The sequence below is a fragment of the Pinus tabuliformis genome, chromosome 2_2, assembly GCF_031772625.1.
Source record: "Pinus tabuliformis cultivar Carrire ecotype Pingquan chromosome 2_2, CPIR1, whole genome shotgun sequence".
Lineage (NCBI taxonomy): Eukaryota > Viridiplantae > Streptophyta > Pinopsida > Pinales > Pinaceae > Pinus > Pinus tabuliformis.
Window position 1 is genome coordinate 1,272,885,122 of NC_142300.1, and position 20,917 is coordinate 1,272,906,038.

Below are 20,917 nucleotides of genomic sequence, written 5' to 3' on the forward strand. Positions count from 1 at the left end.
CACAGGGAAGACGCCTGAAGTCAGTGATTTTAGGATATTTGGGAGTTTAACAAATTGTCGCGTACCCGAGGAAAAGAGGAAAAAGCTGGATCAAACTACGAAAAAAGGATATCTAGTAGGATATAGCGAGAACGCAAAGGCATACAGAATTTATCTTCCAAGGAGCAGGAAGGTAGTGGTTCGACAAGATGTGAAGTTCATGGAGGACAGGGCTTTCAGAAAATCTCGTGAAATGCCTTCCAAGGAGTAGTCAAAAGAAGAGTCATTGGTTAAACCTCTTCAACCACCAAAAGTAAAGAATTCTTCCTTGGGTCAGGAAGATTCACAGGATGAGGAGGAGCTAACAGAATCACCTGCTCGCAGAGGAAGAACTAGCAGGGAACTTCGTCAGATTCTGCGAGATGCATAGGACTTCATCGGTGCGCCAAGAAACAATAAGAGGGAGCGAAAACAGCCAAATAGATATCAAGCATTAGTAGCTCAAAATGGGGAGCTTGCCAGTTTCCAGGAGGTAGCTCAACATCAAGTTTGGCTAGATGTGATGGTAGAGGAGTACAACTCCATAATGGTGAACGATGTCTGGGAGGTAGTGCCAAGGCCTCAAGACAGATCAATGGTAGGTTCGAGATGGATCTACAAGATCAAATACGCTGCAGACGGCAATGTTGAGAAATATAAAGCCAGGTTTGTGGCTAAGGGGTATGCTCAGAAGGAAGGAATTGACTACGAAGAGACCTTCACCCCGGTAGCCAGGTATACATCTATTAGAACCGTGATATCTCTTGCAGCACAGATGGGGTGGGAGATTCATCAGATGGATGTCAAAATGGCATTTCTGAACGGGGTGATAGAAGAAGAGGTATACATTGAACAACCAAAGGGCTTTGAGACACATGAGAAGAAGTCTCATGTATGCAGGTTGAAGAAAGCCTTGTATGGGCTGAAACAGGCACCTAGAGCATGGTATGGTCAAATCGATCGCTACTTGCAAAAGATGGGACTTGTCAAGAGTGACGCAGATCCAAATCTCTATTATTTGATTGTAGAGAATAGCCGCTAATCTTGGTATTGTACGTGGATGATCTCTTTCTGACAGGATCATCCAGGCTCATCGGGGACTGCAAGAAGAATCTAGCCACAACATTCGATATGAACGATTTGGGATGGATGCATTATTTCCTAGGGTTGGAAGTTTGGCAGCAAAAGGGAGAGATCTTCCTTGGGCAAGGGAGATATGCTACAGAAATCCTGAAGAGATTCAAGATGGAGGACTGTAGACCCATGGCTACTCCAATGGTCACCAACTGGAAGAAGATTGATGCATCAGAAGACAAGGATGTTGATCCCACCTTATACAGGCAGAGCATAGGGTCCCTGATGTATCTGGTCAATACCAGGCCAAACATTTGCTACGCTGTCAACACCCTCAGTTAGTTCATGGTAGAACCGAAGAGGGCACACTGGTCAGCAGCCAAGCATGTTCTCAGGTATTTACAGGGAACATTCGATTATGGACTCTTGTACACTAGGAGTAAGGATATCAGATTGAGTGGATTTACTGATGCAAATTGGGCCAGGAATTCAGTGGACTGAAAAAGTACCTCTGGGTATTGTTTCAACATTGGATCAAGAATGACCTCCTAGTGCAGTAGGAAACAGAAATCCGTGGCTCTGAGCTCATCTGAGGCAGAATATATGGCAGTGAGCACAGCTTCGTGTGAGGCCATATGGCTTAGAAAACTGCTTGTGAACCTATTCAGAAGAAAAATGGAAGCAACCAAGATCATGTGCGATAATCAGAATTGCATAAAGCTCTCTAAGAATCCAGTGTTTCATGATCAGTCAAAGAATATTGATATCCGGTGTCACTTTGTCAAAGACTGTGTCCAACGAGGCGTTGTACAGTTGAGCTACACTCCTACAGGAGAACAAGTGGCAGACATCCTCACCAAGGCCCTTGGAAGAACAAAGTTTGATTATTTCAGGGAAAAGATGGGGATGATAAAGAATCTGTTTCAGTAGCAGAAATGGGGGTGATGTTGTAGTGCGATAGCAGTCAACAGTAGCACGTTGCAACGTGGCGAGAAAAGATTGCAGTGAAGATACGGTGTTGGGAAGAAGGACCAACAACAGCACAGATGTAGAGGGAGTTGCAGTGCAGATGCAGTGTTGGGAGAAAGAACCAGCAGCAGCATGGATGTAGAGGGAGCTGTCGTACAGATGCAGCAGTGCAGACGATGTTAGGCAGGTAGGCCTAGTATCAGCACAGGGACCGATGTTGGATGATCAGGGTGATACTTAGTGAGGAGAGCACAGTCCTCACTAAGAGGGAGTGTTGATTTGGGGTAGTATCCGATGTGCTCTAGCCATGAAGATTGGTAGAGAGGCTAAAGCACATGAGATCTCCAAGACCCAGAAATGGTTTGGGCAGATTCTAACCAGTTTGAGAGATATTAAAATAATTAATATTTTTAATGGAGTTCCTAAGTCTAAACTTAGGAAAAATAAAATATTAATGGGTATTAATATAAAACTGGGTTAGATGGGTCCAAAGGTCATGGATCAAGCCAGATCTAATCTTAGTCGTTGATTAGAGATTTAATCTCGGTTGTTTATGGACCAACAAGAAAAGTATAAGAAGCGGCTTGAGGGTCAGTTGGAAAAAACACTGAGGGAAACCAGTCAGTTCGATTTCTGGAGCAGGGTTAGCTGAGAAATTCAAACTAGTGGTCTGGAGAGCAGCAGGAGGCAGCAAGTACAGAGCAGAGAGTCGGGAACAGCACCAGGAGACCAGCACAGAGGTTGGAGAGGCAGATGCAGAGGCAGCAGCAGACTGCGCAATCATTGGAAGGCTTGCGTGGGTGACGCAGAGAGGCAGGGGTTGACGCCAATGTTTTAAAACTCTGACTCCAACTCCGACTTGGCCGAGGGTCGACTCCGACTCCGACTGCGACTCGGTATCGACTCGGCCGGCTCGATTTCAATGACTCGGTCATTGTAAAAAATACATTAAATATTTATTTTTTTAAAAAATACATAATTTTAAAGATTTTCATTCATGTTTCCAAACACACAGCATTAGAATATAGATAGAAGACAACATAGGATCAAAGTAGGCTCATGAATATATCCATTATATCAAAATGGCACCCAGTGCACTATCTAATACATACACGATGATGATATAGAGATCAAAACAAAAACACATAACCAAGGAGGCTATAAATGGCCTCTACAACAAAAGTTTGTCACCAGTACTACTGGCTACTGTTAGAGTTGCGAACATCATCTGGCTCAATGTTACTTGGGAGCGGGAGTGAAAGCGGGGAGCAAGAGCAAAAACTGGAGCGGGAGCGACATTTTCAGAAGCTCCTGGTTTGGGAGCGAATCCCGAAGGAGTCGAGAGCGAAAACGGGAGCAGGAGCGACATTTTCAGAAGCTCCCGGTTTGGGAGCGAATCTCGGAGGAGTTCGACAACCAATGTCACTAACATCAAGGTACATAGAGGGATTAGTGCTCTTGATTAAATACGAGTTCCATAACCTAATACATGACAAAATTTAATGGAACATTGCAATCCCCCAATCCTGAAATCCTGAAAAACTGATAAGTCCGCTGGATTTCGAATGAAATCTAAAATTCTACTTTCTCCATATGAAATCCAATGAGGCTAGAACCACTCTCAAACATCCTGAGTCATTTCATGGTAATGTTAAAAATTTAAGTAAAAGGATGAAAATGAAGATCAAGGAGAATGTCACTTTTACTTTAAGAATTTAACATTACCATGAAATTTGAATAGCATATCAATACTAGGAGAGGGGAATGGACCCCAAAGACCAGAAAACCAGTTAATAAAACCATTTGGAGTGCCCCACACTCAGAAAAAAACATAAAAAAAATAAAAAAAATGCGTTTTTGGGGTTTACTGGCTGCATGAATGACTCGGCCGAGTCGGTCGAGTTAAGATTGACCCGGCCGAGTCATGCCATGACTCGGCCAGGTCAGTCTTAACTCGGCTGACCGAACTGGTTCGACGGCCGAGTCGCAAATTTTTTTACCGACTCGGACCAACTCGGCCAAGTTGGTTCCCAGCCGGCTGGCTTTTAAAACATTGGCTGACGCAGAGTATCTAGGAGCTTCAGAGAGGTCAACCAGGCTAATGCAGAAATTGGAGAAGTGCTGGAGAATTTTTCTCTCTGTTGGGTAAGCCAGTTTGGCACCCTGTTGTACTGAAGAATTGTTGAATAATAAAATCCTCCCTTGTGTTGTACTACGAAACAACCCCCCCATTTATAACAAACAATAGCTAGGCTTAGAGTTGTAAATGGGGACCCTTTTAAATTTTTAGGCTTAGGATAATAAAACCCTAACTCTAAGAAAATTCCTAGCAAAACCTTGCAAAACTAACTAAGGATGAAATCCATATCGCAAATTGCAAATCGCACTTTTCCACATGACCATGTTAAAAAACCGTTACAAAAGTGCGATATGCGATTAGGTCTCCTGCTGCGATAACATCACCTGGTCATTTCGCAATCGCATTTCACACTTCGCATAGTTCACAAAAAACTTGACCATGCCATTAGAACAACCACAAACGATTTGCGAAATGCGATATTGCGATCTCGCAATCACATTTCGCTTAACACATCCAGTAACACTATATTGTATCCCTTTTAAGACCGCGATGCGTGATTAAGTCCGGTAAAACATGTGGAATAATTACGTTTTAAATGCTAAAACAAACGAGTTGACAGGTTATTAAATATTTAGTGGCCCGAGGAAGGATAATCATTTTCCTGGTTATGGGTAGTTATAATCGAGTATCTCATTAAAACCTTTCTCACGATCCAAAGTCATTTCACAAAAGTTTTCAATCTTAATTGCTAGATATCATCTGCGCTGATATATCTTGTCTATCTCAGGAAAGCGACAAAAGACATGTCCCTTAGAAAGGTGATGCAGAAACAGAGCAAACAGACCATTGTTGAAGCTGAGTTTACAGAGATGGCTCCTATCTTTGCTGATACAGTTTGTGACGCTGTCGGAGGCGCAACAGCTTGGGAAGTAATTTACAATAGGTTGGAGGACGAGCGTCCTAAAATCACTGTTACGAGAGCAACAGCTGACTCCAAAAGGCCTTCAGAACTCCAATGTAGAGATGCTTCCTGTTCATTCCTTCATAGGATAGGAGCAAGGGCTAAAATCCTCCCCTATACAGATATGATCAGGTGGGTGATTGAAAACCTTATAATTGAAGATAGGCAGTTCAAGAATTCAAAGATGGAGCTCATTGGGTTGTTCAGAGTAGAGGATTTGAAGAAGATGTACCACATACCTGATCCCCAGGATATCTACAACGGTACATTTGTGGCTAACTTCGCAAAGAAGAATCCAGACCCCTTCAAGCTAATTCAGGGTTGGAGGGTGTTGGACAACAAATTCAAGTATGAAAAATTGGGTATGTATGCTATAGCCTCTTTGGCAAACCCCTACAACTATGCAGCAGCCATGTTATGTAGATTGTATGGGCTACCCAATAATACTAAGTTTTCAATTGAATGGATTCCTCTGATTGATGCCTGTGTTAATTCCCATATCATGAATTGGCATTCCATCCTATCTAACAACCTAGCCACCACCATTACCGAATATCGACAGAAGAAAGCCTCCTTTTCAAATAACCTCCCTCCCTTCTATTTTAGTGCCTACATTATGGATGCTATCTATTTTTGCACGACATTTCCAACCATGGGTTGGAAATGGACCTTACAAGATCCTTACCCAATCCATCTCAGTCATAAACAAATATGGGAGTCACATTACATACCTCACTTCTATAAGATATTCCATGTTGTTGTGTTGCCCCTACATCAAATGATTTTCAATAAGAAAGCCCCTAGATTTTCCCAAGAAGCTACAGCAGACCTACTTACTGTCGGCAAGTATTTTATTGAAGAGTGGTTCACCTATATTAGGGTTTTTGGTAGCACAGTTGATCCACACGTCCTTCCTCTATATGTTTCTGATAAGTTATTAGCAAGAGAGATTGCCTACCAGACTGTGGGAAAGGGCCTGACAAAAGTTCTCAAAGACGGCAAGAAGTCATTATGGCCCATTTTCCCTGTCAAATGTGGTTCTTTTTCTTTAGCCAATTTTGTTCATGCCACTAAGGAATCAACACATATGGAAGCCCTCGGGCTTCATACATTGCCTAAGAGGCAATTTGATCCAAACAAAGTGGCATACAATGTCACTATTGGAGTTAAACTCAAGCCATACAATCATGATGATAATCATTTTGAGGATTTGTTACAGTCAGCCATATCCTTCAAACAAGCGTTCAAATGGGCAAAAGCGAATCTGAAACCTGAAGATTTTCAAAGATTTCAGGAATTCAGAGATGAGAGGCTTCGGGTGATCCCAATGCATCTATTAAAACCCGAGGATAAGACTACTCCAAGCGTCACTGTTGATAGTGGAGGCCCTAGCTCTCAAATAGACTCTCAGGTAAACACTGAGAAGACACCAGACACAGGGAAGCCCCAAGATGCCGACAACATAGCTGAGTCCAGCAGGAAGTCAACTGAGAAGCAAGTGATGAGCAACCCAGCTACAGAAATCGGTTCAGAGACCAAAGGCGGTAGTTTGGAGCAGGAGTGGGATCAATTTAATCAGAAATTGCAAGGCACTCCCAAAGCCTCAAATGCCCAAGAAACAGAGGAATTCAAAACTCCTCCGCATGTTCAAAAGGATACAGAGCCCAAGTCTGCCGACAAACAATCTACACCTATGGAGGAACAAGCAACAATGTCCCAGCATACTGAAATTATCCCTGCTCTACCCACATCGGAGATTGTTCTCAGAGTGACTGAAATACCTCCACTTGATGTGTTCTATAGCCCTCTCCACAAGGCTGTAGTTAGAAGGCAGAGGAAAAGGAGAAGGGTAGATGCACCTGAATTCCCACCTGGAAACGAGCCCATGGACGTGGTCTGGAAGGACATTCCTTTCAGTCCAGTCGAGAACTTGACTAGACTATCACAGTTCACGGGAGCATACGCATTGACCACTATGGACAAGGCTACTGAGGTCTCTACTCTGCTAAGGGAGAAAGAGGAGAGAATTGCGCAGCTCGAACAAGAGCTCGAGGCAGAGAAAGCAAGCGCAAACAGGCAGGTAGTGGAGCAACTAAAGCAATTGCAGCAAGACATGGAGGTCCTGAAAATTAGCCATGAGGCCGATATATTGGCCAAAAACATGCAACTCCAGGAAATGCAACAATCCATGGAAAGATACAAGGACGTTCCCACTACTAAGGAGTTCATCAAAGAGGCCTTGGAATTAAATTCCCTTCTGGTGAGACAGCAAGAGTATTTCTACCAAAAGATGTCGCATATTACTCCCTATCTGACTACTAGCGACCAGCTGACAAACAAGGCAATCGACCAGAGAACAGAGTTAATGATTAAACACCAGAATCTCTGAGTTCATTAAGTGGTAGGAAACAAAAGATGGAAAGAAGGCCAATCTACCCGAGATTGAAGAAACTCATAAAGACATTCTCTTATAGATTGGGATGCCAGAATCAAATAGGCTGAGCTAGCAGTCGCAAGGGCAACTGGAGTATCAAAGAACATCATCAAAGTAGTGAACCACATCCTGTTCGCCACCAATCTCATCAAGGAAGGCAATACGAAAGAAATGCCTGATTTAACTGCTCTATATAAAGACTGGCAAGAGAAGGCGGGGATTTAAAGAGAGGCAATTGCGAAACTGACCACGACCAACTGGGAGTCGTATTGGCAATATCTGGTTAAGCCACATAGCCAGATTATGACTCTCAACTGTTCCCTTCACACGACTCAAAGGATGTTGCCACCGCTCACCAATGCGATCTTCACCGGACAGCTCAGGACTCATTTCGGGCCACCTCCTCAAATTCAACCGATGACCGATATTTGCGACTTAAAGGACAAGCTGGCAGACAGCAAGTCATCCTCTTAGTTTTGTTTATTTATCCTCTATTTATTTTTGGAGTTAGTTACCTAGTTAGGAGGAAGGTTGTTTGAAACCTCCTCAAATTTTGTATAATCTATTTTTACACATTTAGTTAGAGTAGTATTTATACCCTTCTCATGCATTTAGAGAAGGGTCCAAAATTTTATCAAAAACATTTGCAAAGAATGCACTATTGTAAGTTTGTGAATGCTTTGGTGAAATGATGGAACATGATCATTTCTTTTAGATATCAGACTACTTTCCTTTGTTGATGCACTTTTGTATTCTTGGGAGACAATTTGATTTGAAGAAAGAAGTTGGTCTATGTCATTTGTCAAATGAGCAGGACTTCACACATATGGTACTATTATCGTGTATGATTGATTCTGTTTACATTTAATTAGTGGCAAAACTTTACTTTCATGGATTATATGTGAGATTTATTATTTCTGTTAAGCGTTAATTGCACTTTTGTATGATGCCTAGCTGAGGTTGTGATTTTCATATATAACTCATCATATATGCGATATATTTTATAAATTCCTTTGACTAACTATTTAGTCAAAGAAATTATCTTTTACGTTATCATCTTTGTTTAGTTGTGTTCAATCTTTATTATCACATGCTAAATAGATATCTTTGTAGATCGCATATCACATAAAGAACACCCGGGTTTATATTAGAATAAGTTAGATAAATTGCATTGTAGAATAGGTCACTTAAATTACCATTATTCTATTGCAAAGCACTCATAAACCACCCACTCTCATCTTAAAACCCACACTGGGAAACTGGTCCCATTATCCCCAGTCAAAACCACCTCTTTAAATGGAAAAGGAGTTGTCTTAAGGTCCGGACCGGGTGGTTATCCCCCATGTTTCGGCAGCAGAATTTTGAGGCCGCAACACCTTGCTGCACCGGTTTTCCCACATTGGGTTTTTCCGGGGACTGTTGTCCAAAATATCTGTGTCAATTCTTGTGCATGTGTTTGTTTCTGTATTATGGTGTGATATCTGCAGTACAATTTATTTTAATGTTTATTGAAGGAATTTCATAAATAACTTATTGGAAAATAAGTAGGTAAAGTAAATCAGTTGTTGCAGACTGCAATGATAGAATTTTCACATGAAATAATCTGAGTACAACTGGATGTCGAAAATGGCAATCCTACAGAGAAAACTGGCAAGAAAAATCTAGTGAGGAAAATTCCTCACTCCACAGGCAAATCCAGGCTCTGACCTCAGCTCAAGTTGAGCCATCCAAACTGGCTCTACACAGCTACTGCGTCACCCTAGCACAGTCACTTCTACACTCAACTCAAACCAGCTTCTCCTCAAGCCGTCTGGTCTACTGTTGTCTGGAAAAATGACTCTCCTGCCCTTGGGAACCTCTGTCTAGCTTCTGGCACTGAAACTCAGCTTTCCCCAGCAGATATGGAATTGCCTCTAAAGGCTACTACACTGCTTTGCGTCAGCCTCACTGTGGCTCCTCTGCCTCTCTGCAAATGCACTCACTGGAACTGGAATCCTTCCTCCAGCTTCACTGTCCCTGCCCCTCTCTCACTGCTTCGATCTCACTAGCTCTCTCTCCGGAAACTGACTGATGCTACTCTAGAAATCAATCTGCTCATGAAATTGAACCTCTCAAGTGATTTCTCCAATCCCCATCAACTTCTTCTTATAATCCTCTATTGAGACTTCAACGACCAAGATTAGATCTTAATCAAAGGCTAAAATTAACTTGAAATCAATCTATGTGAGTTTCTAGAACATTCACACCTTGACTTAATTAATTCTGATTAATTAGCATTATTCCCTAAGTTTAGACTTAAGAAATATTTAAAAACTGACTAATAATCTAATTAAGTCATTTCTAGGTGGAATTTCCAGAAACGATTTTTGAGTTTTGGAGATCTCATGCATTCTAGCCTCTCCACAAAATTTCAAGGCTAGAACACATTCAATGCTACAAAAACTAACAACATCATTTTATTGTTAATACTTTATTATATGCTTAAATCCTAAATAGTACGTCTAAATCCAAAATATGACCATTATATCCAGTAAATGCTGCATTTTCTAGCTAGCCATGTAGGAAGCTTCCAAAGAGTTATTAGATGCCAAAAAAACCTTCTTTCCATTGTAGGAAGAAGAGAAACAGTGCACTAAATTTATTGATTTACAATGTAATTTGGGAAAGAGATTTTACGCTTGCATATCACATATTTTAATTTTTACCCAGATATATAGAGCTCTATAAATCGTGTGTTCTCTGTTTTTTATGACACCCCACAGACCTTGTTTGGGTCTTCCTACAACAATAATAAAAGTTTCATTGCATATCTGAATTTTAACTAGTTGTACCTGAATCAGATGCCCACTTATACTCATGTCCAATAGAAGTGCGCAATTCTGATAGCCTACACATTTGCAAATAAGCTGGAGACTGCTTTAATCCATGCTCCCACTGGAAACAAAATGGATTTATGGAGAAATTAGCAGATAACAGAATTCATTTAACAATGAGTAAACCAGCATTCCACTCCTAACAGATAAAGATAATGTACCACAAAAGAAAACCAGAAAAAAGAAAACTCCTCATCATGAAATTTTGACCATGACATAATTTCTGCTATAACTGTGCAGCTAATGACATAACCAAATTGTTCAAAACCACAAAAATAGGTAACTTTCCAAACTCTCTTAATGTTCTAGCAGATAATGTTATTACAAGGACCTCTGGTACAAAATACTGAATCATACTTTAATACAAAAATGAAATACATCTCTTTACAATGACACCAGTGGATGTCTCATTGGGGTTACTTTGGTTAAAATTTACATCAAGACCAAAACACATTGATCACATATTTAAAGGTACATACCTATGTATGTTCAAATTTCAAACTCATTAATATTCTCAAAAGCTAAACATAGACATCATATATTGCAAGTTGGCATGACAATTCACATAGGCACCAGAGAACCTGGATTTTCAGATGGCTCAAATACAAACTTAAAATTTTGGTTTTCAATATGCAGGGGAAAGACACATGATGAAACTACCTGTAGAATTGGTGTCAAAGGTTGCCGAGAATCAAACAGCAATACATGTTGTTTCGAGGCAACTGCAAATTGGAACATATCATAGTCTGCCCTTGCAAAAGCAACAAATCGATCTTTTCTTGAGGGACAATTGCAATATAAGGATCCTGCAAGGTTTGCCTTTGCTAACACACTAGAATAATCTGAGCTTTTTCCTTTCTTAGTTCTGAAATCAACTAATTGGATTTCATTCCATCCTGCAACAAGTAATGTCCGTGGATGCCAGCCATATTCACAATGCCACCAAATCTCTTTCAATTCTTCTCTATTTTGGAAGTCAAGTTCTGAAATCCCTTGCCAGAACTTTTTTCGTGCTACTCTTTTGCTGGAAAAATTACTGTCACTACTTCTAAGTTTTGCCAGTTCCAAAGGAAGTGACCTTCCGCTCAACTTCACAGGACAGTTTAAGGCTTCTCCACAGCAACTTATATCAAACAAGCGTAGCTCACCATTTTCCAAAATAACAGCGCTTTCTTCAGGTAAGTGTGGATTCCAGCAAGCCTTATTCACAAATTATAGAAGAGATTAGTTGAATTCATTGACAACTCGCACTGACTTGGACCACAAACTTTAATTTTCCTAACGCTAATAGAACAACACTAAAAAGTGAATATATATGCATTCTTCTTCCAGCTTTGAAAATTACCAGTTGAAATATTCAGATACATAACAAGAAAACCTATCATTGCTGGAAAAAAGAAAATATGTTTAACCCATTAGTAAATAAAGGTATACATTGGTTTTGTTTTGTAGTTAGGTATAGGGGTTCTATTTAAGTGGACATGATTTATCATTCCATGTGAACTGAACTAGTGATCACTTCTTTGACAGCTGAACCTCCCATGGACTACCAAACTCCTTCCCTTATTGTGTCACAAATCCAACCATTAACAATGTTGAATTAATAGGAGACATGACGTTCCTCACCCTCATGAAAATCCATAATATAGTTCAATTTTCAAAAGAATGTATAGAACATAAAGATTATGAAAAACATATACAAACCAGCTCCATACAAGGAGTATAACGAAAGGCACAAAAAGGTAAAAAATCATGTTTTTTTATTTCAAGAGCAGCAGTATAAACTCAACAATTTGCATGGAAAGTGTAACAACCTATCTCGAATCACGAGCAGCATAGCAATATTAGCATGCATGTGAGGTATGCATATGATAGCTACATATGCATGCATCATATACATTGCACTAGTATATATATCAACTACTCATGAAGAATGTCTAAATATAAGATAAATGAATTAATTATCAAAAGTGTTAATTAAATACCTAATTCTCGTAAATAGAATGAATATACATTTAGTAAGAAATATAGTGAAAATGTTGAGTTTATTCATAGGTTTACCAGCTCGTATATAACCCAAAATATATATTAAATAAACTAAATCCATAAACTTTATTATTAAACCTGATATGTTATAAAAATAAAATAATATTTAAATCATTATGGCTATATACTATTTTAGTAAATCAAAACACCAACCGTCATAGTTAAAAGTGATTCCACCCTATGTTGTAAAGTCATCTGATTCAATTAAATGCAAGAAGCATGATGAGGCAACCACCGTTTAACAAAAAATAATATTCTTTTATAAAGACGGTGAACGAATGCGTAGAGGTGAAGGGACCTCTACTATTTAAGAGAGGAAGAAGGGTTTCGAAGTGGGGGGAAATCTTTTGGCTGTTGGGGGAAGCGGGGAAGCACAGTTGAGAGGAGGAAAATTTGTAACAAGAGATTACAGATAGTAAGGACTGAGCCTTGTTTGTTTCTGAAGTTTTTGGGCATGGGGGAACAGTTTGCATCAATTGAGAAGCATTCTGGACTGAGTACCTAGGTTGTACCCAGTTTGGCTGGGAGGTTTTGGTCTTTTGGTAACGGGAGCGGGAATTGGAGCAAATCAGAAGCATCTTCAGCCAGGGCTTTACAAAAATTGCAGCCAGGACAAAATTACAGCAAAACAATTACAGTAGAGCTTCACAGCAGAGCAGACAGGTTGGTTTTCATTAGTTTAATTATTTAAATTCTATGTTAAATTACATATTTTGAATTTTTTTTTAATTTAAGGTTCTTACAGAAAGGACCAAAGCTCAGCGTGTAAGAAGCTTAAGAAACCATTTCCTTTGTTATTTTTGCATAGCTATCATAAAGCTTGCAGCAATATAAACTCAAAACAATTTGCATGGAAAGGGCCAAAGCTCAACATGCAAGAAGCTTAAGAAATCATTTCGTTGATAACTTTTGCATAGCTGTCAAACAGTTGTAAAGCTTGCAGAAAAAAATCCTGCATTTCCACGTACAAAGAAATTATGCACCACAATGCAATTTCATATTAGTGCATGTACTGCTCTCAGTACATGCATGGGTGCAGCTTTTCAGCACAACTTGAGAGTTGTTTTTCAGAGAGAGGACACTTCCCAAATCCATGGATATGTATGCTTGAATTGTTAGAAACTCAGAAAGGCAGAAAGATTTTCTTGTATAGATAATTACTTGTGATTCTTTTATCTTTATGTTCTTCTTTTATCTTTTAGTCCATCAAGCAATTACCAAAACAATAACACAAGGACAACACATGTAGGCGGACAACCAAGGGAAAACCTGTTAGAAAATCAGAAAGGCAGAAAGATTTTGTTATGTAGATAATCACTTCTGATTCTTTTATTTTTACATTCTTCTTTTATCTTTTAGTTCATCAAGCAATTATCAAAACAATAACACGGACAACAGATGTAGGCGGAAAGCCAGGGAAAAAACCCCTATCTAGGGGAAAACCCAGTCAACAATTTTTCCTTCAATAGTTTCTCGAGATAATCCAAGACTCTAGACCCAAACAAAGATTCCCTCCACACCAATTCAGCCCTCAATCCTTCTTGCAAATGACAACCCTTCCAAAGCAACTTCGACTTAGCAGTGTCAGCAACAGCTTCAACCCAGTAGGAGCTTCGACTCAGCAACAGTGGCAGCAGCAACTTCGTCCAAACTTGGAGAACTTCGATCTCCCTTGATACTCCTCAGAACAAGGTGAGAGTTGTCCCAAAATTTCGATCTTGAGGTTTACAATCTCCTTCCAGAAACTCGCACTCCTCTCCAGCCCTTACTCTAGCCCTTTCTCAACTTTGCACTTTTCCAACTTCCAACTTCAAAAATTGAACTATGTGAGCAAGAATGATATGGCTCCAAATGAATTCAAACTCCTTGTATTTATAGCCCTTCTGTGAGGTCGAATTACTTGTTTTGAGGCCGACTTGGCGTGGAGGAGACTAAATTTATTTTTGACTCAAAAATAATTCTTTTTACATGATCTGAAAGTCCAAGAAGGGTCTCTTTAAATGTACAATGACTCTAATGACTCGGAATAAATCCTAGAAGTCCTCAATGGGGACTTTGACCTAAAACAAGATGACCCAAGCATGAAACCCATGCTTTAATAAGTCATACTAATAATAATAAAAATGTTTTCTTCATTCTTTTGATAAGTACATTTCATTGTGACTCAAATACGTTTATGAAGATCAAAGCTAGTTACATATTTCAACATTCCCTCTTGACTAGGGAGGTATTCAAAAGAACAAGTACAAGGAAGATCTCAGAACACATGAACCATGAAGAATTTAGGCACCGCAATGCCATGGACTAGATTCCTGACCAAGGTAATCTATCTAAGTGGGACTAAGATGGACTAAAGCTTTCAGCCTCTCTAGGTACCATCAGGCTTACTTACTAACCATCAACACAGGGATCTAGGTGTGTATTTAAGGTCAGAGCTCCAAGACCAACGCCACCCTCCCTATTGTTGAATTTTCTAAGTCTATCCGTCAAATAATTTATTTTTATTCTGCTGGTTTATTTCTTCTACTTGTTTAAATTCGAACAAGTTATTTAATACATTTAAATATTGAAATCAACACAATACAGTCACAACATCTACAGATCATCAACTAAAAGAAAACAAGCACACAAGTGACACTGTTATTTTTGGACAAATGTCACCGAAAAACCCAATTCGGGAAAACCGGTGCAGCTATTCTGAGGGTTTATTATTATGCAGTATTTCCTTGAGTACAACTGGGTGCCTAACCGGCTCACCCGACAGAGAAAAAATACACGGCAGCAATACCTCTCTATTCGGAAACAGATATTTAGAAAACCTGTCCCACAAAACCCTCTCTGGCGACTCTGAAGCTCAGCGATGGCCCTTCTAGCCTCTGTGTCGGCCTCCTACTGCACTGCTCAGCCCCAGGACCCTCTGCGTCAGCCCTCTGGGGCACTACGCAACCTCTGGGACCCTCTGCGTCACTCCCTCTGCCTTCTGCGTGGATGACGCAGTCCCTCTGGGCTCTGCGTTGTCTCTGTTAGGCTCTGTGTACCCTGGACCGGCTGCTGCTCTCGCTCTCTTTGCTTTTGCGCTGGTCTCTCAATATTGTCTCTGCCTCTCTACCTCGTACTCACTACCCCTTGTTGTTGATCACTGATTCAACTTTGCTTAGCAACCCCGCTTTAGCAAAATGACTGACTGATCACTCTGGTGTGTTCTCCAACTGACCCTCAAGCCTCTTCTTATACTTTTCTTGTTGGTCCTTCAACGGCCGAGATTAAATCTCTAATCAACGGATAAGATTAGATTTGGCTTAATCCATGACTTTTGGAACCTTCTAACCCAGTTTTATATTAATACCCATTAATATTTTATTTTTCCTAAGTTTAGACTTAGGAACTCCATTAAAAATATTAATTATTTTAATATCTCCCAAACCGTGTACAATCTGTCCAAACCATTTCTGGGTCTTGGAGATCTCATGTGCTTTAGCCTCTCCACCAATTTTCATGGCTAGAGCACATCCAATGCTACCCCAAGTCAACACTCCCTCTTAACGAGGACTGTGCTATAGTAATAATAAATACTCCACACTAAGCATCACTCTGATTATACGGCACCGGTACCTGTGTTGATGCTAGGCCTCCCCGCCCAACATCCTCTGCATTGTTGCATCCTGTACTGCTACCCATGGCCCTGCCACTGCCACTGTTGCATCCGTACAGCAGCTCCCTCTGCATCCGTGCTGCTGCTGGTCCATCCTCCCAACACTGCATCTGCATTGCATCCCCCTCTCATCATGCTGCATCGTGCTACTGCATACTGCTACTACACTGCAACTCAGTTACTGAGAAGTAAGTAACTAATCCACCCAACTTCTGACATCCCTATCAGGCTAGAACACTCCCGATGTTGAAGCTCTCTCTGCCGCTAACAAGTGCTCCCTCTACTGACCTCTGCGCTACTGCAACAACTCCCTGCATCTTACACCGTTGCACACCTCTCTGTGCCATCCTGCATTGGTGCAACACTCTTCGTGCCTCTCGTAATGTTGCAGCCTGCTAGCCTCATGCTGTCCAGGGACTCCTGCACTGTAACACTCTCCGCCACTTCATCCACATCTGTCTCTACATACATCCGCCAGTCCTTCTACTCCTCTTCAGGGCTCTCGTAGCAAGGTATAATCCAAGAGGTTGGGTACCTCAAGGATCCTGCCACTCATCTCTTGTAGTCCTCCTGACTATAGCTCGATGTCTCCCCACTTCTTCTCAAGTGGTACATGAGCACTCATGGCACAATCGTCATCCTCCTCGACTTCTTTCTCCGCCCTCGCTGGCGCTGCCTTCGAGTTAGAAGCCTCTCCCTTACTCTTCTTCCTTAGACATTGGTTCGCATAGTGACCAATTTCCCCACAATGGAAGCACTTGACCTTGGAGAGGTCCTTCTTCTTCCTCTTCTCCTGCTTTCCCGCAAATGCTAGAGTCGCATCCTCTTCCTCTTCCTTCTTGATCCTAACCCCTTTGCCTCTAGTCCCCGCTTTGGTCAGCCATCTGATCTCTTATTGACAAAGAGCCGCCCATAGTTCTTCCCAATCCGGAAGACTCGTCCTGCCCAGTATGCTCTGGACAAATGTCTCCCAATCCTCGGAGACTGCGTTAAGTGCGGTCCTTACCATCAACTCCTGATCCGGCGTGGCCCCTATGGAAGTTAGCTAGTCACAGATCTCCTTCAACCAACCGAGGAAGACATCTATTTGCTCTCCCTTCTGCATCTGGTATGACCTTAGTTGATTCTCCAGGAGCATCTTCCTCTGCACGGAAGTATGCTGGTACAATGTCTTTAAAGTGTCCCACATCTCCTTTGCCATTTCCTTCTCGGCAATATGTGGGACCACATGATCCTTGACCTCATCAAGGATGAGACACATTGCCCTAGCCATTGCCTCCTCATACCTTTCATTAGCTACCGGGGCAACTGGAATAGCCATCACTCTCAAGGCGAAGCCCTTGATACAATGTATGTCTAGAATGGACAAGATCTTGGCCTTCCAAACCACAAAGTTGGATGTTCCGTCCAGCCTATCCTAATCTCTCAGTCCATTCACGGCCATCTTGCTACTCTTTTGTCGACTCCTCTGAGTCTCTCTACTTCCCGCCTGGAAGTTCTAGGTTCGACTCCTGTTGAATCTCTCTACTTCTTGTCTGGAAGTTCTTGGTTCGACTCCTCCGAGTCTCTCTACTTCTCGTCTGCAAGTTCTCTTATGGACTCCCTCTAAGTCTCAATTTCCCTCCTGGAAATCCTTCTGCCAATTGTCAAGTTGCTCCTCTCCGATCGTCTGTGCAACTGCAACACTGATCCAGATTCCTTGGCTAGAAATCTGCCTCGGCAACAACTCCCTCTACGTTGGTCTTGCCCTGTTAGGTACTGTAACCCACCAGCTTCGCTCCCGCATACTTCCCACAGCTTCCTTCGCCCCAACAACTGAAGGATTGAGCCTCTTGGCTCTATGCAATCCCAGCACCGACAAAATAGCTCCCTCAGCCAATTGCGTCAACCCTCCTGGCCTCCGTGTGGCTCTACATGAGCCTTTCTCTGCCCTCCTCAGCCTCCGCGCTGGCCTCTCTCTGGCCCAGACTAATGACGCAGTCCCTCTGCGTCAACCCTTCCTCTGTCGCTTCTGCAAGAATCAGCTACTGTCACTCGGGACAGCTGATTCTGCTGCAAATGCTCTACTCAGCTGATGCCTTCAGTTCTCCTGTGATCTGCAACCTCGCTCTGATACCATGTTGAATTTTCTAAGTCTATCCATTAGAAAATTAATCTGTATTCTGCTAGTTTATTTCTTCTACTTGTTTAAATTCGAACAAGTTATTTAATACATTTAAATACCGAAATAAACACAATACAGTCACAACATCTACAGATCATCAACTGAAAGAAAACAATCACACAAGTGACATCGTTATGTTTTGACAAATGTCCCCAGAAAAACCCAATGCGGGAAAACCGATGCAGCTATTCTGAGGGTTTATTATTATGCAGCATTTCCTTGAGTACAACGAAAAAATACACGACAGCAATACCTCTCTATTCGGAAACAGATATTCAGAAAACCTGTCCCATGAAACCCTCTCTGGCAATTCTGAAGCTCAACGCTGGCCCCTCTGGCCTCTGCGTCAGCCTCAGGACCCTCTCTGTCAGCCCTCTAAGGCACTGCGTAGCCTCTGGGACCCTCTGTGTCACTCCCTCTGCCTTCTGCGTGGATGACCCAGTCCCTCTAGGCTCTGCGGTGTCTCTGTTGGGCTCTGCGTACCCTAGACTCGCTGCTACTCTCACTCTCTCTGCGGCTGCGTTGGTCTCTCAATATTGTCTCTACCTCTCTGCCTCGTACTCACTGCCCCTCGCTGTTGATCATTGATTCAACTTTGCTTAGCAACCCCGCTCTAGCAAAATAAATGACTGATCACTCTGGTGTGTTCTCCAACTGACCCTCAAGCCTCTTCTTATACTTTTCTCGTTGGTCCTTCAACGGCCGAGATTAAATCTCTAATCAATGGCTAAGATTAGATTTCACTTGATCCATGACTTTTGAAACCTTCTAACCCATTTTTATATTAATAACCATTAATATTTTAGTTTTCCTAAGTTTAGACTCAGGAACTCCATTAAAAATATTAATTATTTTAATATCTCCCAAATTGGGTACAATCTCTCCAAACCATTTCTGGGTCTTGGAGATCTCATGTGCTTTAGCCTCTCCACCAATTTTCATGGCTAGAGCACATCCGATGCTACCCCAAATTAACACCTACCTCGGAAACTAGATATCAACACAAAGTGTCGGCCAGATGTCCTCCCAAGCAATGTCTTACACGCAAAGCCTCAACTTCCCGATCAGTAACAAATCCTTCCTGATCAAACGAATCTCTCCAATCAAATTGATCATCAACTCTAAACATGTAAAGACATTCTATCACACTTCCGAGAAATTTATCTGTACAAACACAACCCCAATTAGTAACAAACTTTCAAATGTACATAAACAGATACAAACCTCCAGGGTCTCCCAGAAAGCTTGATGTTGCTTCTCAACTTTTCATAGTAGGACTTAGAGCTTTTCCAACGAATCTTGACAGAATATTCCTCAACCATATAGCTTCCTTTCCTACTTCTCATGCAGCAACATATTCCACAAATCGATTTGGCTTTTCTTATCTCAGCAGCCCTTCAAAATACATTCTCCAATTTTCTTCTCTCACTCATGGCCTTCACTAAAACTTACAATTGTTAGTCCTGGTCTAGTGCATGACACATGAAGTAGAGAACCATATCCATCACTCCCTCTTAACTAGGGAGGATCTAATCATTCTTATACAAGGAATATACCTAAGCTCCCTCTACCTAGGGAGATTCCTCCAAAAACTCGAACTCCTTTCCAACTCTACTTCCAGCCCTTTTCCAATTTCGCACTTTCCCAGCTTCCAGCTTCAGATATCGAACTATGTGAGAGAGAGAGAGATGCTCCAAATGAATTCGAGTTGTCTTGTATATATAGCCTTCTAGTGAGGTCGAATTACCTTTCTTGAGGCCAACTTGATCTTCTTGAGGTTGACTTGGTGTGGAGGAGACTAAATTCATTTTTGACTCAACAATAATTCTTTTTACATGAATCGAAAGCCAAGAAGGGTCTCTTTTACTCAGTGTTTTTAAAACCGGACAGTCCTAACCAGTAACCGGTCAAACCAACCGGTCAGCAAGGCCACCGATTGGAACCGGCTTAAAAACCAGGTCAGGAAGGTGCTTTGGCCGATTTTTGGCCCTAACCGGCCGATTTAGGATGGAACCGGCCAGTTTGTAGTCAAACTGGCCGGTTCCGTCCTAAACCAGTCGGTTACTTGCCATGCCCGTGGAGGACCCATGCAATGGCTTAGCCAAGGTGGTTTAGGGGTTTTGGAGGGAAAGTAAGGATCCTTTCCCTCCAAAAACACCCTCTCCAAGCCTTTAAGAGGCCCTTCTCCCTCTCATTTGTCTCACACATCTCATTTGGAGTATTTGTGAGTTTGATTGGGAGCTTGGAGAATGTTGAGGTTTTGTTGGAGTAGTGGAACAACATAGAGTTTAAGCTAAGTAGTAGTCATCATGCCTCCAAAAGCCAAATATACTAGATGGGCTCATTGTGATGTGATTGATGGCAAAATGATCTGCAAATATTGCCAAAAATCCATTGAAGGAGGGGGTATTAACAGGTTCAAGCAACACTTGGCTGGGATAGGAGGCCATGTAAAGCCATGTGGAGCACCAAATGAAGTAATAGGGCATATTAGGGCAGAATATCTTCAGAAGTTTGAGACTCAAGTCACTCAACCAATAGAGAAGTTTGTGACTGCAAAGTTTGAGAGTCGAGACTCAACCAACTGAGTTTGATCATGATGACTCATGAGAAGTTTCAAGTGATAATGTTGATCACTATTATCAT

General features: G+C 41.6%; 1 protein-coding gene across 2 annotated transcripts in view; it reads right to left on the reverse strand.

Annotated features, from left to right (window-relative positions):
- Window positions 1-20,917, reverse strand: part of LOC149198119 (uncharacterized) — a 364,260-nt gene that overhangs the window by 142,641 nt on the left and 200,702 nt on the right. For both annotated transcript variants that reach the window (XM_089406104.1, XM_089406105.1), the window contains exons 9-10: window positions 11,070-11,609; window positions 10,368-10,470 (exon numbers count right to left, since the gene is read on the reverse strand). In XM_089406104.1, the coding sequence (XP_089262230.1) occupies window positions 10,368-10,470; window positions 11,070-11,609 (643 nt within the window). The remainder of the gene's footprint in view (window positions 1-10,367; window positions 10,471-11,069; window positions 11,610-20,917) is intronic.